General features: G+C 38.6%; 2 protein-coding genes across 9 annotated transcripts in view; one reads left to right on the top strand and one right to left on the bottom strand.

Annotated features, from left to right (window-relative positions):
- Nucleotides 1-18559, top strand: part of LRRC38 (leucine rich repeat containing 38) — a 72938-nt gene that overhangs the window by 11776 nt on the left and 42603 nt on the right. The gene's annotated exons all lie outside the window — the stretch shown is intronic.
- PDPN (podoplanin) lies at nt 1251-17045 on the bottom strand. Of its 8 annotated transcripts, none has more exons than XM_013187886.3 (6): nt 16676-17028; nt 4941-5026; nt 4196-4289; nt 3701-3739; nt 3076-3187; nt 1251-2391 (listed from the first exon to the last, which is right to left on the bottom strand). In XM_013187886.3, the coding sequence occupies exons 1-6, from the start codon at nt 16743-16745 to the stop codon at nt 2385-2387; spliced, it is 408 nt and encodes a 135-aa protein (XP_013043340.1). In that variant the 5' UTR covers nt 16746-17028; the 3' UTR covers nt 1251-2384. The 8 variants fall into 8 exon arrangements, with proteins under 8 accessions (XP_013043340.1, XP_013043337.1, XP_013043336.1 ...); XM_013187883.3 differs by having other exon boundaries at nt 3086-3187; nt 4196-4328; nt 16676-17027; XM_013187882.3 differs by having other exon boundaries at nt 4196-4328; nt 16676-17022.

Consider the following 18559-nt stretch of genomic DNA (forward strand, 5'->3'; position numbering starts at 1 on the left):
GTTGTTTCTTCTTGTTGGCAGAATAAGGGAAATGGAGGTATTCTGATTCTTAGAGCCCCTGCTTTCTCTAGTCATATACTGAGTGTTCTGTACTCCAGCTGATAATCAGAAGGGAATTTGTGTCTTTATGTTTTTACTGCTTCAGATCTATTACAGCACAATATATTTAGTACTAAGCCTCCAGTGCTGGAAGACCCCCAGATTATATTTCAGTGGAGCGTGGGCCGTCTGTTTAATGATTGGTGTCACCTAAGATTAATAAAGCTTTACCTTGAACCAAAGGGCAGTAATTATATTGCTGTGGACAGATTCTGGATGCATATGCTTTGGTATCTGAGGTTTCACTGCATAGGATTAGTATGTAAATGCAAACACATGACAGATTCCTTAATGGAAGTTGCATCCTTGTGTGGGTACATACGTACTCTACACATGATAATCTCCACCATGTTTCATCAGAGCAGCCTTTCAAAACAAGTTAAGTTGTACTTCCATTTCATTATAAATTGCCTGCCTGGATACTGCTTGAGATGTGATGGGAATAATTTATTCAAGGGGAAAGTCATTCCTGTAGAAAACTTTACGTTAGAATCTTCCTTGATAAGGAAGAGAATGACTGTTTCGGGTGAATTACTACCAGGAGTAAGGTCAGCACTTTGAAGATGATTATATTTGCTGACAGCAAGCTACAAACCAAAATCTTGTATACAGATATGCTTGATTTCTGAGACTAAAGGAAAGTCTAAACACAGACTTCAGGAAAAAAAAGTGTTTTGTTTTAATAGATAGGACAGAAAAGCAGCCATATCTGGTAATCAAAGCCTTTAGATCTAGAGTGGAGTTCTTAGTATAGGCCAGTCTGAAGACAAAGATTACTAAAGTTTAACCTAACAAGATCCAAATGGAGGCTTTTCAGATATATTCGTATTTACTAGTCTCTCGTCTTACTTTCTTCCTACTCCTTCTGCAGTTTATAAACTCATCATCCCCACCACATGAGCATAAGAACAGTGCTAAAAGACTCTAAATTATTTTTTCTCATGTTTAGCTTTGATACAGATTAAATGTTTCAGGTGTTATCAACGTGTCAAATGTGTCAGAATTGACAAGACAAGTAGCAAAGCTATTGAGGAAATTAAAAAAATAGAGAACAATTACTCTAAAACACGACATAATTTGCATTGTATTTTCTTTCCAAAGATCAGATTGATATGAAAGTTCATGGCACAAGGAAGAAACAGAAAAACATATCTAGATAAATTGTTTAATACATATTGACCATATGGATTTTAGTGATTTTTACACCGAACATTTAATGCCTTAGTTTAGAAAACACAATGCATTGCAGCCATTTGGCATGCAAAGCTTTTACTCTGAACTCTGCATGTTCAGGTGCTTCTGCACTTAATATGCCTTAGTGGAAAGCTGTAGAGTCCAAAGATGCTTTATACCTTACTAATATGCTCGAATCTAGTGTCGTGCACATGTAATCAAGCAGGCTACACTGTTGGAAAATGAAACAGTTATAAAGAAAACACATATACATTAATTCAAAAGCTTTTACACATCAGCTCTAAAGCGTGCTGAGTAACTGGTTAAAGTTGACCCATCAAAACTGGGTATTTTCCAAGCACCCTTTAATTCAGGATGTGTGTTTCAATCCCTGTGTCTCTGCAACAAGAGGAGGCAGGAAATTCTTGTCGCAGCAGTCAGATGCACAAGCTTTCAGTTGGTAGGTCAGTTCCAGCTGGACCTATCACACTTTGCCACACAATAACGTAAGTATCAACAGCAAAAAATCAGTATCAATAGTGAAAAGATTTTAGCTTCCAGTACCGAACGTTTTCTGAATTTGTATATAATTGGTTCTCTCTGAAGCAATTCCTTCTTTTTGATAAGAAATTTAATATCTTGCCAAACTATACGTTCACTGGATGAACATGCCATAAGCACTTAACCAGCCAAAACACTTGACAGAAAAGATTCTGGATATGTTTTTTAAAGAAATGCATAAAATGTGATGTGAAATAGTCTTTGCCAGCAGCGTTTAAAATTCAGCTAGCATACATTACCTGCAAATCATATTTCAGATGTAAATGTCATTGCTGCTGGAGTTTTTTCCTACTGAATAATCTTTTTTCATTCTTCTAGTAAACTCCTGGTTAATAAAAATCCTATGCGAATGTTCCATTCTCTGTAGTCTGTAAAAAATAGTGTTTGGGAGCGTTGTGTGGGATCCCCATAGATCTGGAATTCTTCAGCCATATTTTCCATGGATCATCTTCTCACACCAATACAGGAATAGTCTTTAGTTCTTATAAAGTAAGAAGCACTTGCTATGTATTTACTGGCATAGAATGGCTTGGTTGCTTTTTCAACTATTTTCAGGGCCTGTAAAGAAAGAGAAGAAAAAAAAAAAAAAAGAAAAAAAAGCCATGAAGACATTTTATTGTTTTTCATGAAGTTACCCAAATGTTAGGTATGTGATCTGTTTTCCTCCCCTTGCCTGTCTTTCCCGTCACCTCTGTATTTCTCCTCCCAGTTCGTAATTTATTTTCTCCTATCCCTGTTACTGGAAGTATTCGTTTACTGCCCACTGACTAATGCCGAGTGAATAGTATTTGTTAAATGCAATGTGAGTTTTTTTGTTTGTTTTTTAACTACTCTAAAATTTGTAAAGCATTTTTGATTGAGTGGCAGCAATGAATCTTACTGGTATTAGCTTCCATAAATATCCAGATTATTAAGACAAAGGTCACTTGTCAGTGTTCACATGTTGTCCAGCACTTCTAGAACTTGGTCCTTCAATTCTTTGTAGTGAGCTTCATGTATGTGTGGTAGACTAACTCCAAACTGCTGCACCTGGTGAGGCATTATGAGAGTGTGCATGCAATGTGTGACAGGTCTTTCTGAAGTGTCTCACAGGGGACGTAAAGCACTCACAGTACATTGGCAGCTCTTTCTGAACAGGCTACTTTTCACAAACTGGAAGTATTAGAAAGTTCAGAAGCTATTCCTGTGACCTTGCTCAGAAGATTCTGCTTATTTGAAAAGCCTGATTAACAATTTACTTACGAGTACCTGCCTGACATCTTCCTTACAACAGCGATTATGATTCCTGCAAGGATTCCAACAGCTACTATGATTCCAATAATTATTCCAACAAGTGCAATTGTTTCCAGACCACCTACAAGAAGAAATTGGGTATGTTAACTTGTTTCCCATGGAGACCATTGATAACAGGGGCTAGAGACAGAACTGACACTTTTCTGCTGCAGCCCAGTCCTTGGTGTAGATTTCCTTGTTTCTTGTGAACTCTCAGGTGGATTTGATAAGTTCAGCAGTTTTCCTTGTTTTGGTTTGTTGTTTTTTTTTGTAGCATTTGTGCTAGATTGAAAACTTGCTGAAGTCACTGAGATGGTCTGTTCTGTGCACTGAGACCTGCAAAGCCATCCATACAGTGATTGATAGTCTGTGTAGACTATAGGCCTGCAAATGTGCCTTTGGGCTGCAGGGCTCTGCAAAGACGTGATGAAAAGAGACAATGATCGTGTCAACAGGAGGAGGCAGATCAGGGGTTGTACCATGGCTCCTCCTGACATTATTTTTAAGAATAGCATGGGCATAGCTAATGCCTTCAAGAAGGGTATGAGCTGACAATTGAGCTCTCCCTTGTCTTTATAATCAATTATTTTAATACCTTTCTCAGTTTTCTCTGGTTTCTCCCCACCCAGTCCACCTGTAAAGTCAGAAAGAGAATAATTACTTTGGTGCTTTACACCAAGTTCTGCATCCCAGTTCACAATGACATATCCAAGGAACACTTTTATCAGCTACATCACAATAGTATGAGAGCTGCATAATAGGCTGCTCTTTTGTTGGGACAGGGACTGAGCGAATGAAAAGCTCAAGAGTGAATGCGAGGAGCTCCTTGAAGTTATAGAAACACAAACTAAAATCTAATGAAATGGTTATATCTAATATGCACTAGTGGAATTTAAGTCAGATCAGTTTATGTTCTTTTTGTGCATGGAAACTTGTACAAAATCTTTTTAGTACAGTTCTTTAATTCTGGAATTGAATTTGCATTTGAGAGCAGCTTAAACTTGGTATTTGAATTTTCCAGATATATGTTTAGTAGAGGACGTAAGATTGCAATGTATTAAAATGGAAAATTAATTTTTTTTTTTTTTACCATCAACACTTTCAGTGTTAACTTCATAGTCCGTAGAATTGTCACTGTCTTCAGGCAGGGCAAATGCACTTTCTGTGGTCATTAGTTGTCCAAACTGCAAGAGATTTGTTACACTGTGTAGACTTGTGGGCAGCTAAAAGAGTTGGGGGAAAAACAGAGGGGAAAGAAAACCACAGTATGTTCAGTCTAAGTATGCATTTAAATGTCTTGATCTGCCAAGTGCCCTGAACATGAATTTCTAGCCATCGCCTGTCATCTTTGTGTCCCTTATGAAGAGTGACAAAACCCAAAGCAAGCTGATTTGTCTTTCCTGACAGAAACTTTATAGATCAGATGAATTCTCAACAGGACTACAAAAGTGCAGGAGAAGACTGCAGAAGGTTGCAGACCTGCCTGTTCTTTTTGATTTTGTGTTTTTGTGTGTTTTTTTTTTGTCTGATTGTTTGTCAGTTTGGTTTCACAGGAGCTAACAGAGAGACAGGGAGTTAGAAGAGGCAAATGGCAATAAAGAAGCAGGTTATGAACATTTTCTGCAGCACAGGTGAACTGCCAAAAATGTTTTCAGCTTTGTCGCCTTCAACCTACTTGCTTGCAAAGCAAAAGCATCAGCATATGGTCTTTTTTATTTTATAACTCAGAGTTTTTCTCTATAATTTATGATTGTTTAAAATCTAAGCAATGAGTCAAAACCAGGACTGTGAAATCAGGGTAATGGAAAGCAACCGTTATTTAGACTGATACTCACCAGGGTTGGTAATTCTTCAAACTCTGTGTCATTTCTGTCTTTGAAATCAATTGTTGCACTTTCTTCTCCTTCTAGAATTGCACTTGCTGAATAAAATTTTAGAAAATTAAAGATGGATCTTTGTTAGAATTTTACTTGATAGCTGCATGTTCTGGCTACTTTGACATCTAAATTATGTTAAACATGATATATATATAGGTAGCACTCAATCTGCCTACCTTTGCACTTGGGCTTGCAAAATTATTTGGACTGACTTCCTGGCTTCATCTATATTCTTACAGAAAGCTGTAGGACAGAACTTAAGCACACATCGCTTATAGTGTTTCTGTGTTGTGCGAGGGTTGAACACTAAACACTTTTTCCAAGGGAAATTTTTATTCAATAGAAGTCATCCCCTCTGTACAGGTGAATGCAACTACTCCATACTTCAAGTATTAGTATATATATCTGGATGAATTGCTTTAAGCATCTTTGCTTTTCTAAAGTAGTAAGAGCTTTCTCCCATCTTTCAGCATAGTCCCAGCCACCACCTTTATTTTTTAGTACTGCCTTTAATGTTTATGGGTATAGCTATAGTTTAAAAAAGTATTACTACACATGAGAGGCTTTTTAACGTTGCAAACCTTATCTGCTGTAATTCTATTTGGTTTTTTTTTTAAGTCTCCTTTTTTGTTCTAGACCTATATGTCATCCATGCTCTTTGGTATAACAAACACTTAATTTTGACCTAAACCATTTCTCACAAATATGGCTAAATAGCATCAATAGGGAAAATGAGACATAACAAGGTATAACACAAAAAATATGTGTACATGAAGATAACTGGCAGTTATCAAGAAAATGTTGGAAGTACACACATCATTTGACTAAGTTGCATGCTGACTCACAAAACTATGACCATACACATTATGATGTTAGTGTAGGGTGATATCTCTTGGGAGTTTTTAATTCACCATGACTGTAAAGCTAGGAGGTGAAGCTGCTTGTTTTGCTGTTGCCTGGGGCATGAGACTTCTGCTAATTCCAGATACCAGTGTTTAAATTTAAGCAAAGAACTAATAATAGACAGACGTTCTCCTGAGCAAAAACATCAGGCATAAAAACCTAAAACTTCCGGCTAATTATTTCCAACATTCAAATTTTGCACCAAACTTTTATTTCAACAGCTGGGGCAAAAGTCCAAATTCATTAAAACCCAGTTTATCATTTACCATTTTTTCAGCATAATACTGATCTACTGTAAGGAAATATTGCAATGGTAGCTGAAGGTTATGTGAACGAGAGCCATGTTCGTTCCCTTCAAGCAGCAGAGAGATTTGCAGGGAGAGGTGTTGGAGAAAACCCTGGATACTCACACATCATTTACCTGTGGTGTATATAAGGTAACCATTGTCGGCTGCAAATAGGTTAATTATGAACAAAATATCTAATCCTTTTTTCCTTTGCAAGGTAGTTTATACCATAGCATTTCTGCTGTTGAATAGAATAGTTTGATACAGTACTCTTCATACCTCTGTGTTTGGAAAACTTAGTAGTGCTGGAGAGTTGACTCAGGGAGGGAGATGACAATATTCACAAGTTATTTAATAAGAGAATTTTACTCAAAAATTTTATTAGAAATATGAGAAATATTCATGAGGTGTCTATTGTTTAATTAAATATTAAGCACTGTTTCTACTATTTTCTCTTATTTAGTGACCTGAAAACATCCTCACCTCTTCTGCATTTGAATGTAGACTATTACTGACTAATTAGACCAGTTCTCAGTAGTTAGACTATTTCTATTTCTTATAAAAGACTTTAATATTTATACTTCTAAATGCATTACACTCATGCTGTATTTGATTTAGAGGCAACTAAACAGAATTTTTGTTCTGTGGCTGAAAAATTGGAAAGAATGGGCATTTTACTGTGTCAAAATGAGAAAAAATTAAAATCAATTTGTATCAGCTGTACATATAATCACTTGAATTATTTTTCTTTAACTTGAGTTCCATTTAACCTTTATTTAATTTTGAAAAGCCTTCTTTAAATGTAAAATGTACTTTCAAATGAAAACAAAATATTTCATTTTGAAACTAATTAACAAAATGCACCAGCCTTTTTAAAGGAAACATTTCATGCAGAAGAGTTACCTGACATTAAAATAAATAAGTAAATATAATCTCCATTTCCATTTGCCACTGAATTCTATTGGAAACTTGCAAATATTTTTCTTGTTCCCAAAACTAGTATTTGAACCAAATTATTTTGTCATCAATCTCTAGCAATACAAGACCAAGAGCTTTGTCCCTTCCCCAAAATACTAAACACTGATCTAAACGTGTATTTCTAAATCCATATTTACTTAAGTAATAAGAACTTTATATTTTATATTGTTATTTATAAACCTGCATACAGATACACTTTCTATTTAAGAGCCAAAAGAAGGGTGTGAAAATAGTACTAGAGGCACTAACAGATGAAGAAAGTGTATTCATGTTATGCCAACATGAAGCCTAATATAGCTGGCTAAATAAGCCAGCCAGACTCCCAAAAATGCCCTTATAATTCATGGAACTACTAGAACCAAACAGGGTCTAAGTTATATGGTAAAAATAATGTTTTCATCATTTTTGATCACAAGCATTTATGGGGCTTTACTTCCAGGCATGTTCATTAGCCATCTAAAATATCAGGCCATTTTAAGGTATGGCACTATTCAATAATCCTCAGGCTTGGTTTATACAGTAAAGCCTTTAAGTTAGAATATTGGGATTATGGTATGTGTATGTTAAATGTAAAGAAAGAAATTGCAGTAGAGCTAAACAACATGAATTGTATGGATCAGGTAAGTTTGTGATCCCAGGCAGAAATGAAAAAATCATTTATTCACTAGTGACAAAATAAGCACAGATGGAGAAAACCAATTACCAGAGAAAAAACCCAGATGGAAAGTGAAATAAGTTTAGTATGTTAAAAACAAGCAGCTCACTCAGGGAAGCTAATTATACCCTGGGCAAGGCAGTAGCTCTCAGCCCTGAAGAATTACCTGACAGTGAAGGCAGGAAAGGAAACAGTGTCATAGAGCAAAGGTGCAGAGAACTAGTGAACATCACAAAGAATCGTGAAAATAATTATTCTTTGTGTGGTGAAGTTATCAAAGGTTCTTGGTGACCAGCAGCATGTAGGAAATCTATTTCAGCACATTTCCCTCAGGATACAGTGACTGACGAAAGGTAATGGCCCAGATTGATCTGACCTAATTTTAGGTTCTTATGAAGGTGCTTAAATAAGGTCTGTGCCCTTCTCTTACAGTCCGTAAAGAAAGGTAAATACTTCCAGAGGGTGATTCAGCTCTCCTGAGATTTGGGTCATCCTCTGGAAGTGCTTTTCTTAACTGTAAAAGGAAACTAGAATAATAAGGCTTCCATATTAACTTCGTAACACTCACAGATTGACCTGATTTCTACCAATACGTGGGTCTTGTTCCAGCCCTGCCCACTCTGAATAATACTGCCTTAAAGCTGAGGTCCTGTGTTTGCTGGAGAGTGGTCCCAGGATTGTATTTCCAGGTTTGTTTTATGGACAGTGTCTGGACAGATGTGGTCTAGATGGTGGTGTGTAGGTAAACACGCTGCTGAGCTGCCATCAGAAGGCTGGGAGCTGATTTGTTATCAGTGTCCTGCATTTGTAGGAAGGGATAGCAGAGACCGGACAGCTCTTTGTCAGAGAAAGCTGCAGTAAGCTCAAGGCCAGGCAAATCCTTGGAAACTGAAGCTAGATAAACTGAAAGCAGTGTTGGTTTGTTCTGAACTTTGTGGGTTCTTAGATGCTATAGCGTATTGAAAGAGACGTGATGGACTCTGGCACCTTACATGAGAGAGTAAAAGCAGTGTAAAAAGGCTAGCTTTCTCAGGTGCCTTTGCAAGAATAAGCCAGCATTGGTTGCTTGACTGTAACAAGCAACCCTTTGATTTCAGATCAATACGGTGTGGGGAGGGAGAATTAAAGGGAGGGCGAAAACAGCCCTGGGAAAAGGCATCTAAATTTAGCTTCAAGCTTTCTAAGTTTTTTTTAAATATTTAAATGAAATTTGAGAGAATCTACTAGATATGAAACTTCTTTCCCTCTACCCAGGACAAGGCGTATATACCAAGAGAATGTCAACGTAAGGGTGTGTGTGCTTTGTTGGCTTCATCTGATGTGGGCCAAATGTAGCAAGAGCCATAGGGTTAAGTACTGCTGTAAATGTTCTTATCAGTACCTTACAGGAGGCTGTAAATAAAAACATTGCCTCACAGTGCCGGTTTTGTCTGCAGATACTGCTGTGGCCTCTTCTGTTTGCAGCTATACATTGCTGCAGATGTGAATTCATCATTGCATCTCTTTCTGCCCAAGTTCCAGCTGGGTGCATTTCAGTTCAAAGTCCCCAGCTGCTATCAGGCTGCAACTTCTCACACTAGGAGAAAATCTGATGTCCTTAAAAGTTTAATACTGCTTTGAAAACGTTGTGTGGGTAAGCATCCCATGACCCACTTAGGGAAAGATGAGCTCACTACTCATTGTTATTCATAGAGCGACAGTTTACTAGAAAAACCTAGTTTTGCTTTCAAATCACAGTGGTTGTGCTGGAAAGGAGAGTGAGTTGTAAAAATGTTGTCAGTTAGCATTTCTTTCAGGTATCTCCAAAAACAACAAAGATACTTTTGAAGAAGAAGAATGTTGGAGGATCTCCTTTCTTTCCCAGCAGTCTGAGTAAACCCAGATGCCAGTGAGCAAAGGCAGTTTTAAGCCAATATTTTAGCTTTGTCCTTGAGGTAGGAAGCCCTCAAAATAGACTGTTTCCTTCTCTGCAATATGACAAAATTCTTACCAGTAGGTAAAAATTGCTAACTTTAAAGGGGTCTCTCTAGTAAGAGCTGAAAGAGTTTTTATTTTTCCTTTCACCTCTGCTCTTATTAAATATATATACATATATATGTTTTCAGTTATTTATAACAGTTTAAAAAAAACAGGGTAACTGTCAAATAATGGTTTTGATTTTAAAATTCAAGTTTATTTTTACCCATACCTTATCCATTATCTCACTATTGGAATCTTGTTCAGTTGTAGTTCAGTGGGAACTTCTGTTCCTGGTGGTGGGAGCTTAACAAAAATGTATAATTTCATAAGGTATCTTCCTTTTGAATACATAATTTCTGAGTGGTAGTATTGTAGTTTTCAAATACAATTCTGTTTTCTGTTGTTCGGCTTCATCTTCATTTTTAAATGTACCCCAAATACAGGAGTACCTACCTCCCAGACCTACTTCAGCAATTTACTTTACTTCCCAAAGTAGTTTTCTATTATTTTTCTTTTATTGTATTTCAGAGTTTGTTGTTGTTGTGTTGGTTGGTTGGTTTTAAGGCATATAGAAAAGCATATAGGTTCTTTTTCCTGTGAAATGTTTCAACACTGCCAAATCCAGGGTACACATTTTTTTGGACTTATTCTGAAAATTTGAGCTTTTGAAGAATAAAATATACTGGGTTCTCTTTATTTGTGTTCTGAGTTTTGAGCATCTGGACAGTTAAAATTTTCACATTTTGCAAAGCAAAGGATTTCCTTAATGTGAGATCTGCAATTCTCGTTTGCACCTGTGGCTCCTGCAAAATTCATTGCATCTGCGGTGTCCTCGGAACTTTGTATCTTCAGCCCGTTTGGGGCCACAGCATTTACTTTTTTTTATTCCTGTTGGTTTTTTGGAAGTTGGATTAGTGTGTCATGCCCTCATAAAGAAATGTCCTGAAATATGTTTAAGTGCTTAGACTTTGTATTGTTCAGGAGAAAGTACACTCTGTCTAACAAAATCCTGGAGTGCTTATTGCTGCTTCCCTATGCAAAGATTGGCCGGCTTTGCTCTTTGTAGCGGAGGAGGCTGGATGACAAAAATACTTTGAACTCAGACAAGTGCTTGCCAGTTGAAAACTCATCCATGATGTACAAGGAAGGATTTGGTTAAACCTTATTTAGAGCACAACTGACTTTGTTCGTCTATTCCGTGTGGCTCATGATGACAACATTTTGCTGAATTTTCAGAACCATTTCCTTTGGTCACCACACCCTGCTGCAGCTGGTTTCTATTGCTATGACTGGGTTAGCCAGAGAAACTAAGCCAGAGTTTAAATCTACAGTGCAGAGTAGCAAGGAAACACTCAGCTGTTTCTAAAGTAAATCGCATCTTCTGCATGCTGCAATATATTGTACATTGTCCATACGTGGATACCCTCAGGAAGGCAAAACAAAAAGCACATTTTAACCGGGGCAGATGTAAAGGAAAATCAGCTGCTCTTCGTGTGCTTACTTACACGTATGTGACCCACAACCAAAGTTATGAGACAAAGCCACAGGAGGAAAAGGTGGTAACTTACTAAGCTTTTTCTATTATGATAAAGTTGGCCACAAAGCTGTGGTTAAGGAAAACAGTATCTAACTCCATTATGGGATATTTCTTTCTAAACTATTCGTGTAGAACTAAGTCTTCTAAGGCTTCTGATTTTAATAATGTTGCTGTGTCACTGATTGTCCACTGTGTACACTGACCTCAGAGTTGCTCTCTCATGAACCTGTCTAAAAAACCACTTTCTTAAGGATGATTTCTGCTGCCCCACAACCAACCACAAGGTTGCCCTGCTGCAGTCCTATGAGCAATGTTCTGTTTTCTGAGCAGTAAAGGTCTGACGGGGGCAACAAGACTGGAGGTATGTGATCAGGGTGTGAGTCTCTTTTGGATCATTCTGGGCTCATTTGGATCACCTAAAACTGCAGCACTGCGGTACTGTTTATCACGGCAGGGCTGGAAGGGAAGGAGTGTTGGGGCTGGGACTCTCCAAGGGACCTCAGGTTGACAAGGAGAAAAGTACAGGATTTCATGCAGTGGATCGACAAATTTTACAGGGTATGCAGCAGAAAGCAGACAGTCTGTGTCCAAATATGGTGGTCTGTGAATACAGATGAAAGGAATTAAGAAATTACTTTGGATACAGTAATAAAAGAATCTTTTTCTCTGATTCACTTCCTGCCAAAAACTCCGAGGCCATAGCTATCCCCTCTTACAGCTGCCAGCTCGAGGAAGCTACTTCCTGGGGTGGTTTATCACAACCATCACAAAGGTTGCTAGCCCCTTAAATCTGTCAGCGGAACTGTTTGTGTGATCATTTCCTAACTCATTTCTTTGAAATATGTATGCTAAACACTAGAACTAGAAACTGGTTGGCCTTTAATTTTGTTCACAATGGTTCTTGGCTAGTTGCTGTGGATTGCCACACAATGTAATGTTGCCAGCAAGCGAGAGCCATTCAAATATGTTTAGTCTGACATTCATCCTAACTAATAATACACAAGCTAATATTTGGATGGGTTTCATAGTCATAAAAACATTTTAATATGTATTTGGAATGAAGTATATCCCCTTTAGACATCTAGCAGCAGCTCGTGTACTACTCAAGTCCTGTGAATAAAGTGCCTGCTTGCCTGAAATGGGGTGTGCGGCTGAATTGTACCCTTGTAAAGGATTTTTGATACAATTTATGCTGGATGTTGTAGTCTTTAAAATCAAGAAATACAATGGTGGACAAGCATGAGGCAATCATAAAGCAACAGGAGAGCGTACACAACACCACGGTTTGTTTCCTTTTAAGTCTTTGGCCAGGCATCTGAGACAGTGAGTTGGAAATAAATCACAAATTTGTTTAATAATTTTTCTCATTTTTCTTTAAACTTCCCAGCGCCCCTGTATTCCCAATCGTGTGTTTTGTTACCAAATAACAAGGACCAAGCTGCACACCACCCAGCTAAAGGAGCTGTGCTGCTGCCTTAACTCGAGCTGCGGATGGGGTTTGTGTGCCCGCAGAGCGGCGGAGGCCGCCTGGAGGCTGCCTGCCTGCAGCATGGATCCGGGATGCAGGGGCAGAGCAGGACCTGGCAGCATCTGGGTTCCATCCTGTAGTCCCTGACCGCACTCAGACAAAAAGCAAACAAACCAACACAACAAACAACTGAGACAGAGACTTTATGTTAGAGCTGGGCAAACAGTAGTTATTTCTGTGGTACGCATGCATGGTTTGCCTCAGATGACACAAGGAGGAAACACTGGGTGCTTCTGTCAGAGGCCACAGCCTGTACACTGTGGGCTAACATTGCTTTACTATTTTTTGATTATCTACTAATATGTTCTTTTATCTCCCTAGGTTGTCAGCTGCTTATATTTCTGCAGATGGTTTAGAAGTGCTAGATCTAGGGTAAATGTATGGTTTCAGTGGAAGCTATTGAATTACAGGAGCTGAGAATCCAGCCTCTGTTTCCCGTTTTTACTGTGCCACCTGAGTTAATGAAAGGCCCACTTGTGAGCTTTTAAATATGACCGTTTCCTTTCTGTACAAAATTACACAGATTCAAAAACTTAACTCCTAGGTTTTGAGAAATGGGTGCACAAGCATCCCGGCTTTTCCAATGAAAAATGTGCTCTTTGCTGATCTTTTTACCAAGACGCTGCAACGTGCACTGACTAATTTGCAGGCCCACTAACTGAGATTTAGTGAGATGTTTTTGTGGTAATTAAATCTTGGGTATGGGATATGTACAGCTAGATTCATATCCAGCTAATATAGTCGTCGAGAGGCACATACAGAGGCACGCAAAAGTGCACTCATCCACGATGCAGCCGGATGCAGGGTGGAAGTCCCGCGTGCTCCATCGGGGCAGAAGAGCCAGAGCAGGCAGTGCGGTGGGGCAGCAGGCCTAGGGGAAAGTCTCCTGGGGCATTTATGGAGCAGTGATCGTATGTATGAAGAGCTGCGGCTGTGTGTATGGAGAGCTGCAACCTTCTGCAGGTCCCTTACTTCGGACCTTACTGACAGATCTGACCTCTGAGGGAGAGGCCTCAGTTCTGCCAAAACTGGAGGGAAGATTTTAGGCATAAGGAAATGAGTGTATCTCTGCAGAAATTGTAGCAAAATGCTATGTGAAATACTGTAGCAAAAAGATGTCTTAAAGTCATGGTTTATTTGCTCTAATAACTGAAAATACCACAGACACAAGCCTAGCTTTTCATTCCCGTTTGCACTCACATGTGAGTCTTTGTTTTGGTTGTTCACTTTCTCTCTTACCTGCAGTTACAGGATTTGTTTTTTCAGAAGAGTTTAGAGGTGCCTAACATCACTGTTTATCTTCACTACTGAACTGGCAGTGGCAATTGGGTAGATCAAGATACATTTGGAAAAACCTTTTCTTGCAATTTTTCAATCCTAGTTTCTGATTTTGAAAAATTTAGAAAGCTTTACAGTCAAACACGGAAGTCTGCAAACTTCAATTTCCTTTCTTACCACGTAAAAACCTTTTCATCTCAATTACCCTACCTGTCCACGTGCTAACCTTGAGACCAAACCCAATGTAAAGTAATGCGACCTAGCATAGACCTGCTTTATTTCGAGGCTTGCATAAGGAGGCATTACTTAGTATTTGCCTCTGGTTAAGATCAGGCACATGTGCAGTTGATGCAGCTCAAGTGACATGTGGAAACTTGTTAACAATCATGTTAATTTTTGTTCATGTTATGTGACAGCCTACAGAGTAATCCTCTTATCCGCAATGATACTTGCACCATAGGAAAGGTTTCAAGTCAGGAAATGTGTTGCCTCTAAAGCATTCATTGGAATACTTGTGCTTTTCATCATGTGATTAACGCTGTGCCCAGAAACATTTTAGGCTAAGTTCCATTTCATTTCTTTTGATCCTGTGTGCTAGGCTTTGCCTGAGGTTTTTATATGCTGAACAGGATCACAGAAAGACAAATATGTATCTCCTAGTAATTCAAAAGGAAATGCTTTAGTCTAAAAATTCATCAGGTTGTGTAGGGTGCTCAGGGCTGTCCTTGGGTGGTAAGTATGACCAAATACTTGGCTCTTTCAGTCAGGATTTAAATCAGGAATGGATAATACTAAGTATACATGAATGCGTTTGTAAGTAGACAGTGAGGTAAGATTTGTTATTAGGTTTTCTTTCTGTATTTCTGCTAATTTCTGTCATTAATTTTACTTGGAAGCTCACATATAAAGAAGGAAATGAATTAATTTTCTTCTTTTCCACATCAGTATTGTGTTTTATCCTTTCACAGCTTTGTTCTGTATTGCTTTACACGACCCAGTTAAAAGAGCTTTATCCTTTCTGTTGGAAACCAAGTTACTGACTTTGGGATCAAAAATTCCTGTTAAGATTTCCTAGGTTTGTGCTACTCTTAACAGAAATCTTCTGCTTAAAATACTTTAACTTTTTTGCATCGCGGGGTTTCAACCTGATTATTGCTGGGCTCCTTAACTCAGAGTTGAGAGAAAATATCCTTGAAAACTCCCCAAAAGCCTTAAGGTGGAAGATGTCTTTTCTTGAAGTTCTGGTATCCTAGAAACTGCTTAAGATAATTCTGTAAAATGGTGGTTTCTTTTTGTCTTCTTGTTAATGGCTGTAAATTTGGGGATATTTAATACTGGTGCTTGCTAAGGATCAGCTAGCTGGGAGCCGGTGATTTGAGCCTTAAGTTTCTAGGACAGAGAAAAGCAATATTTGAGAATTGACTAGCATTGATCAGTTTTAGATTTTCTGTGAAATTCTGAAGTGTAACTCCAACCTTTGAGACACAAAGAACACCAGGAATGCCAATTAAGTTGCAAGCCAATATCTACCCATCCTGCATATTGATAAAGCCGTTATTTCCAGCAGAACGATACTGGTTGGCACCAGGCTAAAATGAGGCCACATCCCAAAATCCAACTCAGAAAAGTGGATTTACCCTTTGGAAAACTAGTGGGTTGAGTTTCGGGTCGCTGTGTTCAGAGAACTGTTAGCTGGCCCAGGGAATGCCCATGTCCTGCAGCAACGCTTGCTGTGCATGCTGTCTGCACGGGCGTCCATCGGGCCCGTTGCCTGATGGTCAGCTCATTCAGACTGAGTCAAATGCTAACCAGACTAAACTTGAATGTGCTGTTCCTGGAATCAAGTACTGTTCAGGACAGTTCTGACTACTGTCAGTAAATCACTCTTTGCGTTATCTTTAGTAAGACTTAAAATCTATTACATTTTAAAGTATATTTGGTATTTTTCTTATAAAATTCAAAAGAAATAGTTCACAAAATCAACTTTTCCTGGGTAGATACATAACATTTCTCAAATCTGTCTTAGGTAATAGTTCTTCCTCTTTTAGCTTCCCTCACTTAAGTATATTGCCTATGGCCAAATTATTACTAGCAGAATTCTCGATAAGGCGTGAGTTCCAAGTTGTGGTAATGCCTCTAAGCGTAGAAGTTAAATTCTTGAACGGAAAGATTTATAGGTGACTTTCATAGCAGGCAGTTTCACCATCGAAATTTCTGTTATAACTAAATTACTGCTTGCAGTCTTCTCTGCATATTTTATATGGTGAAACCGAAGACACTTCCAAGGGCTGCTGATGTAATGTTTTCGCTGGCTGCTTCCAAACTATTCCTTCCCTTGCACAGATGCACAGAAGTCTTTTCTAATAGAGCACAACTCTAACCGTCTGAAAACTTTTGATGCACCTCTTTCCTGCTACAACCATAGTATATGCTCAGTGGTAACATAAGAATTAAAAGGAAGAGTTTTATAAACAGGACAGAGCAATTGTATCACCTATTAGTAAGCACACAAACTGTTAAATTAAAGGAAATCACTGGAAACAATTTTAAACAAAGTTTTTTTCTTACCTTCTTCAGCAAGTGCTATGAAAGGCACACTCCCTAGAATGAAGATGAAGAATTGAACTTTAATAAACATCTTTCCTTGGCTTAGAGAAGAGCTTTCCAGTTCTGAGACCAGATGGATTTAGATTCTGATAACTTTTTTAGAGGCAGGCGAGAATTGAGAATGCAAAAAGAAATCACTGCAAAAACTACTTCGGTATTCCAAGTATTCCTTTAGCTGCTGTTGCTAAAGGGGGAAGGTTTTCCCAGATGATAACTATACAGCTAAAGCAAAGTATCTGAGTGGAGTCAGCATTTTTTTGTTTAGCCAAGGGGTGGGAGGGGAGCGTGCCTAAGGTGGTCTCAAAAAGAAGAGCCAGACCCGCCCTCTGCACTCTGTTTGGTCAGTACTAAAATTATGAACTCAGCCCAGGTTTAAAGTTACAGGAGCTGTCGTGGCTTTCAGAAGACTTTTATTTAGCAAAGCGGGGAAAGGGGACTTAGGCGGAGTGAGGTGTTCAGGGAGTTCCCTCCCTTCTGCAAACTCTCCTTAAAAATATTTAAGGACCAACACTAAGTATGTTTTTCCTGTTATTTCCAGCAGTGAATTGATGGTTTTTTTTATTTCAAAGTGAGCCCCTATGTTTATATAAGTAAGTTTGGTAATGAATGTGCTTTTAGAGATACTGAAATAGTTTTAGAACGGGGTATTTAATTCTGTAGTAAATAGTAACTGAATGTTTCTGCATATCCAAGTCTCTTTCAGCTTGTGTCCTCAAGAGCTATGCTTGCTGTGCTCTAACATTTATCTTTGTCCACAGGTTTCCAAGCCTGAGAGTTTTAATTTCACCCCCTAGAGATAGAGGATTTTTCCTTTCCATGTATAAGTAGAACAGCTGTACAATTGTCTGTACAGTGCTAGTTACTCTTTTCTGGTAAACACTTTGTGCATCAGCATCAAGATGCACATATGCAAGACTAGATTATCACTCTACAAACATCTGTAACAGATACTGAACATTCTGCTCTCAGGTAGGCAAGGACTGCAGCACAGGGACTGGGAGTGAAGCAGGACTCTGGCAGCAATGATTTATATTAATCCTTTTCTGAAACTTGGGCAAGTAATAATCTACTAAACCACATCTATTATTAAGGGATGTTGTGAGTCTTAATCAGTATTCACATGGAAGCTAACTGTACCAGTGTTCCTCCTAGCTGGGTGGCAGCCTCTTCTGCTCCCTCGGTTTCTGTATCTTGGTGTCCTGCAGCGCTAGGACACCAGCCCATGAAGCGTGGCAGCTGACATACAGATTTGCTTCCTTTCTACTGATAGTGGTAGAGGAGGTAACCTCTGCAGAAGGATGAAGCAGACCTGTGGGAGAGGTTTTAACTTGGAGGAGAAAACAACAGCAACAACAAACCAACCACATGGCTAGGTTGTTTTGCTCAGTAATGAGTCGGAGCTCTCATGAAGACCCCACAACACTTTGTGATATAAAGAAGCAAAACAAGTTTGAACATAAGCAGAGATGATACAGTCATGCAAAGAGGACTGCAGATGGAAAGTACACCATTAGAGACTTCCAAGTTCCAGCAAGTTTCTGGTCCAGGCCACTCCTCAGAAAAATTTAGATAAATTCATCAAATAAGTGCAAAAAAGGGAAAGAAATTTGCCCATAGATGCAAAATGAGTTAGTGAAAAAGCTAGGAATGTCTCTTACAGATTGTCATTTTAGGATGAAACTGTTTCTTAAGGACAACAGTGACAGGAACTTGCCTGCTTCTGAGAACAGCATGGTGCTGAGCAAGGGTATTAAAGTTCAGAGCCATTGCTGAGCCCGCTTATTGGAAACAAACAAAAATGCTTCCAGAAAGGCCCATGTACCCTTGGGAGAGGGTATGGAAATA

The sequence above is a fragment of the Anser cygnoides genome, chromosome 23 (genome assembly GCF_040182565.1).
Source record: "Anser cygnoides isolate HZ-2024a breed goose chromosome 23, Taihu_goose_T2T_genome, whole genome shotgun sequence".
NCBI lineage: Eukaryota > Metazoa > Chordata > Aves > Anseriformes > Anatidae > Anser > Anser cygnoides.